General features: G+C 41.5%; 1 protein-coding gene across 3 annotated transcripts in view; it reads right to left on the bottom strand.

Annotated features, from left to right (window-relative positions):
• Window positions 1-78: 78 nt before the first annotated feature.
• The window catches only part of kng1 (kininogen 1), a 15,182-nt gene continuing 9,017 nt past the window's right edge, over window positions 79-6,243 (bottom strand). Inside the window, exons 2-10 of one of the 3 annotated variants that reach the window (XM_005923857.2) lie at window positions 5,690-5,794; window positions 5,400-5,499; window positions 4,306-4,452; window positions 3,897-4,013; window positions 3,705-3,780; window positions 2,205-2,374; window positions 1,997-2,107; window positions 1,826-1,924; window positions 79-877 (exon numbers count right to left, since the gene is read on the bottom strand). In XM_005923857.2, the coding sequence (XP_005923919.1) occupies window positions 479-877; window positions 1,826-1,924; window positions 1,997-2,107; window positions 2,205-2,374; window positions 3,705-3,780; window positions 3,897-4,013; window positions 4,306-4,452; window positions 5,400-5,465 (1,185 nt within the window). In that variant the 5' untranslated portion in view covers window positions 5,466-5,499; window positions 5,690-5,794 and the 3' untranslated portion in view covers window positions 79-478. Of the gene's footprint in view, window positions 878-1,825; window positions 1,925-1,996; window positions 2,108-2,204; window positions 2,375-3,704; window positions 3,781-3,896; window positions 4,014-4,305; window positions 4,453-5,399; window positions 5,500-5,689; window positions 5,814-6,243 lie in introns of those variants that run through there. The other 2 variants (XM_005923859.2, XM_005923858.2) reach the window with 2 other exon arrangements.

Here is a 6,243-nt window from a genome sequence, read left to right as displayed (position 1 = left end):
AAGATGTACAAATAAATTTGTTAAAGATTGACCCAGCTGTGTTTGCTCTGGCACTACAAACCTTGCAAAACATGAACATTTTCCACCAAATTTTAATTTTATTTTAAGCTTCAATGTGTAAGCATTTTATATTCACACATAAACCAGCACACAAACTGCTCTATCCTTTGATGAACTCAACTCTTTGATTCCAAACAGACATCGCTTTCTTGAGAGCCGTAAAATTAGAGTTCTGTCTTAATTTCAGTTTCTTTTCCTCAGTTTTCTTAAGACTTACAAGACCCTAAAAAAATGTTATTAACTGAACCCATCTGTTGTATCATTTGAAACCTGGCATCTTACAAGACGATCATCATCTCCCAAAACTCCCTGCAGCAACTAGAGAACTAGTCTGCAACAAAAACAAAAAACAATCTGCTGGAAGAGCGCAACAAGTGGAAATTTTCTGTTATGAATCTGGCTCCCTTGAGGAAAGAAATTATGACAACAGGTCTGTATTGATGAAGGTTCCATCTGCTGGGGGCTGTGGAGAAGCCGCTTCTACGGTAGCCTTGGTAGGAGCTGCAGAGTGGTGAGGCTTCAAAGCTTTCCAGGGCTTGGATGGGCAGTGGAAGAGGTGGTCTTTCGCATCTGCGTCACGCGAAACTGACGGTGTGGCAGATGTGGTGTCCTCCTCAGATGATTCTTTAGTTTTAGCTGTGGTGGGGGGTTGTGAGGGTGAAGATGTAGCTGTGGCGTGGGGTTTGACTGAATGTAGTGTAAAGCGATTTGGGGTATTATGGTCTTGAGAAGTGCTATACAAATGCAGTCCATTACCATTACCATACAGGAAGTGCCTGAGAGGAGACCAGCCAGGAGGACGACGCCTGGCGAACTTCTGAAGAAAAAGCAAAGGATTTATAAGAAGATGGACTCGCTAATGGACCTTCAGTGACCTCTGCAAAAGTCTCAAGCCATACCTCATTTGTTTATCATTTAATTCCAAGTAGCCTGACTTTCTTGTAAATTGTTGAAATGCTCTTGAACTGCAAGTATTTCTCCAGGCTTTCTTAAGGTCAAATATTTACTTTGGACATTGGCTGCTTTTTCACTCATATTCAGTCCAGTCCTTCTACCTGATCATTTCAGAAGAATATTCTTTCATTTGTTAAGCCACTTCACACTAACCTAACATAAAAAGGAATGAGCGAGTGTTAACACATAACAAAGAACTTGGCAAAGAACCCATTTTAAATTCTATCCTGGCTTTAAAGGCTGAGTTCTCAAAGTAAGAACCACAAATCTTCACCATTTCCAGCCACAAAACCAAGATGATTTTCTTCATATAGCCGTACTTTGCAATAATTTGGGATCAACTGTAATGTGACAAAAAATTCTGTTTTCTTTTTAAAAATTATTTCTTTTCTGTACGTTGACAGTGATTTCTGCGGAGTGATTAAAACAGAGCGTCTAATACAACAACCGACTGAAATGAGAATTCAGAGCCTAGTTAAACTTTTCCATTAAAGAAATGTGCTCACATTTCTTTTTCATGCAAACTGGTGTGTTTCTTTTAGATGGATAACACTTAATTTTAATAATTATAAAATAATTTCCAATAACTTAGATGAAAGACTAAGATGGAATAATTTGAGGTGCACAAATTGGAAGGTTGGTGGTTAGATTCCCAGCCCTTCCAGTTCAAAATATCCCAAAGCAACCCAGATGGTAAACCCGCTGGAGTGAATATTAGCCAGTGCAGTTACTATGTGAATGGTTTTCATTTATTTCCTGCATTCTTGTCTACTCGCTCATGTTTGATCATCCTGTGAAAAGAGGGACTTACAGAGGGTGGCAATTGACCCGGTGCACACTCTATGTGGGCCTGTGGTGGCTCAAGTCTCCAAGGTGCTACATCCACTGTAGAGTTGCAGTTGGCATATTCCTGCAGATGCACAGAACACACAGTGAGAAGCACATCTTGGCTGGGGTGATTTGTGCATTAGTTTTGGTTTACCAGATTATTTTCGTCTGGGATGCATATCTCGTTCAGGTCTGTGTGTTCAGCCTTGGAACAGACGGTCTTCTTCATGTCAAAAATCAGCTTAAATCTGAAGCCGGCAACCACCTACACAAATACACGTGATGCGTAAAGACAAAAAAGGAAAGAAAAAGAGATGCCTGTCCTCCCCATTTTCCCTTCACTTCCATGCCACCTGCTGTACCTGTCTGGTGGCGTGGCCAATATTGTGCAGACTGAACAGGTGGGTAGAGTCAGACATGGAGTTGTACTTGGAGATGGAGACAGAAAGGGGAACCTTAAGGTCCTCGGAGTCTACATCGATGAGCTCTGGGCAGCCCATGCAAGATGCTTTCTCAGAAACGATGTGCCCTTCTACAGTGGAGAAAAATCTGAGTCATGGAAAAGCATAAGCTCATATTCCAATAACTGCTCAAGGTTCAGGCAAACAGAGTTGGTTAAAGCTTTTCAAAAAGTGTCTAATGTTATTTATTTATGATGTTTTTAATCTAGTTAATTATTTAAAGAATGCCCTGAATTCAGGCTCCCTCTGGATGTGTTTAGATCAACACGACATGATCTCAGTGTGCTTGATGGAACACAAAACAGTCCCAAATAGTCTGTAATACAAACAGGCCAGTGAGAGAAAATATACTTTTTGTTTGTTTTTGGAATCTGGCGGTCATGGTGCATTGGGAGGAAAGCAAAGCCTCTAGAAAGCAACCCAGCTGCCTAATGGTTAAGACACCAGTGGGTATCTCCTAAAACCCAGTCCTGAGATCCCTTCCCAGGTGCTTTATCCCCCATACACACCTTGACACATGTGACCTTATACTTCACATAATGGTGGGTCGGAGCAGTGCCTCATAAAGGATCTGTGACAGAAATGACCGCATGCCTTGATTCACACCTCGGTTCATATGACCTTCATTGACTCACATCAGCACCAAGTGGGTCAAAAATGATCAGGACCACCTCCAAGGACACACTCCCACCAGGGGTTAAATACCAGGGACTGTCCTTGGGTGATTAAACTGAAGAAGAACTGAATCAAAAAGTCCACCAGCCTTCATTTCAAGCCCTTTTCATTTATCATTAAAAACTAGTAAATGTGCTGATGCCACCTATTTACTTAACCTAGCTTACTTTATTTCTTTACAACCAAATCGCACATGAAACAATCAAATACTACTTTAATGTACAAATACAGTTTGCAAGCTGAGCTTTAAAAACCTGCAAAATATCCTGTGAGTGGGAGAGAAAAACACAGGATCGATATACCGAACGCCTATATTTGACTGATTAAAGTCTAGACTGCGTCACTGCCTTTTATGGTGTTATAAGTTAATATTGTGCTTGCAGATAGTGTTGGCATGTTAGCCAATCAGCCCCCTTCTGTTTCCCCAGCAGCCCGCCAGTGCCCATTTCCCTCAGTGACTCACTGTTAGGTGGCTGTACTCTGGTAAACACATTCATGGTGTAAGAACTGTGGATATTTTTGGTTTTGATAATGATTTAAGTTCCTTATGTGGGAATTTTGTCTCTAAAAGCAACTGGTTCTGTGTTAAAATGAGGTCCCAGTCAAAATGAATTCAATAGACCATGTTCTGCAGCAAGACAACAAAAAAACCCAAAGAAAAAAACAAGCTTTGAAAGGACTGTTAAAAACTTTAATCTGATGCTGAGTTTATTCACCCTCACTCACCAATCTGGCAGTCCACCTGCTTTGTCTCAGCCTTTGTCTCTGACATGAGGACGGTGGCGTTGCAAGAAATCGGCCCCTGGAGGGACACGACAGACCGTGCGACGGCTTTGTTTTTACTACAGCATTTAACAAGAACTTTAATATTTTCATACCACGAGTTGTTAAATGGGAAGAGGAGCTGATTATTGTCACCTTGCTTCCAGACTGCAAATAGTCACAGTCTGTCCAGGATTTGCTGCTGTCAGCTGTGCACTCGCTCTTCCAGGTAGTGAACTTCAGTGAGTACACTGAGTCTGAGCCATTCTCTGACTGGAGACACACACACACACACACACACACACACACACACACACACACACAAATATATGTAATCAGTGTGCACCAGAAGTCAAAGTGTCACAGGATCTTTGAATTTCTTGGTAATCGTCCCAGAGCATTGAATCCTCTTGTTTTTTAGCTTTGTAAGGAAAAACAGCCACAAGCTCAGTTTTAGTTGAATCCAACAAGCTTGATTCCCACTTATGTAACTTACGTAACAAAAAAGCTCATAAAATCTCACAGTATTGTTCTTCATGGTAACACGTGTCTGCAGTCACTGTACCTTGCTGGCTTTCAGTATCTGAAAGAGGGCCAGCTTATGACCGGTGCTCAGCCTCTCGTTGAATTTGTCCACAGCGCTGTGGACAGCCTTCTCCACAGACGGGTCATCACAAAAGATCAGGACACCAGACTGGACCTCCGCTGCCTCCTGGATGAAAAGAAGGAAGATGATGCACAGAATGATTTTTTTAGAATAAAGCCAAAATATTTTTGTAAATACCAATATAGGCTCATTTCTTTTAAAATTGACAAAAACTGTCATGTTTTCCAAAAGTGTTGTGATTTGTCTGATTTATTTTTAGCTTCTGTTTCTACATTTTTCTGCAATTTACTCAGAAGTAAATAAGGCTGTAAAACTTCATGTGTTCAGCTTTCAAAAACGTTGAGGTGACTTACTTTCCTTATTTGCGTATATTCGCAAGTTATCCTTTAACTAATACTCTGCATGCAGGACTTTTCAGGTCAATACCCCGATATCAGAAAACAGCAGAGCACTTAAAAAGGTGCTGCACCACATTTGAAAGGCTTCTAAATTGTGGCATTGCACTGCAGCTTGTGCTAAAGTAAAAGATGTAAATGTTTCTTCATCCTCAGATTATCTGCAAAATGAAATTGCGTCATTTCAAAGGGTCACAAGAACTGAAATAAAGTACAGTACAAACAAGGCAAAGTCAGTGACCCTGCAGGTTTGTGCTGCAGTGGATTTGCACTCCAGGATCGGAATAAGGGAGTAAGAGTTGATCGTTATTTGCTTTTTGTGGTTTTAAGACATCCTACTTATGTACTGAGTGTCCAGATTACCAAACTAGTAAGGGAATCTACCAGAAACTATAAAAAGATGAAGCACATATCCTCCAATTCCCAAAGTAAGTGATGCTCTTGCTTTGACGTGAGGCATCCGACAAACTTAGCAGTTCTGTTTTTAATACTTTTAGCTTATATTTATTAAAAGTATTTAAAGATTTTAATGGAAGATCTTTGCTGTGGTGTTTAAAAACATCCTCTTTTATTTGACAAAACGATCTGATCACCCCCAAGCAGCCTTATTCGTATATTCTAGGTTTCAGAGCAGGAAATCTGGTGTTTCCTCCTTACCTGCCCAAAAACTGAGCACAGCAGGCCCAGCAGGCCCAACACACACAACCCCACTCCACTCCTCATCTTCAGATCCTGCTGGATGTTTGACTCTGTTCTGCTGTGAGACACAGAAGAGACAAATATCACACACCACCAAACACTGTAAGCCTCAGGTAACCACAGCGAGGCTGAAATGACCTCCAAATAACCTCCGAACACTGATAACTTTCACCGGATCAATCTAAAAATGCACTCCTGTGCACAATTTGCTCGCTTCAAATTATTTACTATAAAAAATGTCCTCTCACAGTTTCTGAAGGTGTAGGCCTGCTGTCGATCCCGCTGAGCTCGTAGAGGAAAAAGTCCACTCCTCTCCACACTGGGATGGACGGCTGAGTGAAGATCTCCTGAAACTGTGGGTGGGAATCGTCAGAAAGACATTGACACACACATGGACACGTGCACAGGGGACAGGAGGGCACAACGGACAGGAGGGACACACACACACACACACACACACACACACACACAGAATAATGCTCAGAAAGCTCAGTCAGTAATAGGAAAGTAAATGTTTGCTCATTTGTTTGCCGTCCTACTTATCGAGCAAATGTAACAGTCACTGTCTGAGAGATGAAGGCAGAGAGAAAACTATAACTCCTCACATTAGGCTTAGTGACTGTGACATTGCAACCATTAACACACATTAAGCCACATAAAGTAGAGCTGACTGGCACTGACTGTAGGGAGAAGGAAATTTTAGTGTTTAGGGACCCCTTTGTGTGCGTTCAGTACTTTGTGAGTGTGTGTGTGTGTTGTGTGTGTTTTTAACTGGTACTTTGCCCCTGTCGACCTTTATCCT

This window comes from Haplochromis burtoni, unplaced genomic scaffold (genome assembly GCF_018398535.1).
Source record: "Haplochromis burtoni strain Fernald_Lab_line unplaced genomic scaffold, NCSU_Asbu1 Contig_53, whole genome shotgun sequence".
NCBI classification, from domain to species: Eukaryota; Metazoa; Chordata; class Actinopteri; order Cichliformes; family Cichlidae; genus Haplochromis; species Haplochromis burtoni.
This window is presented reverse-complemented; position numbering and strand designations above follow the sequence as displayed.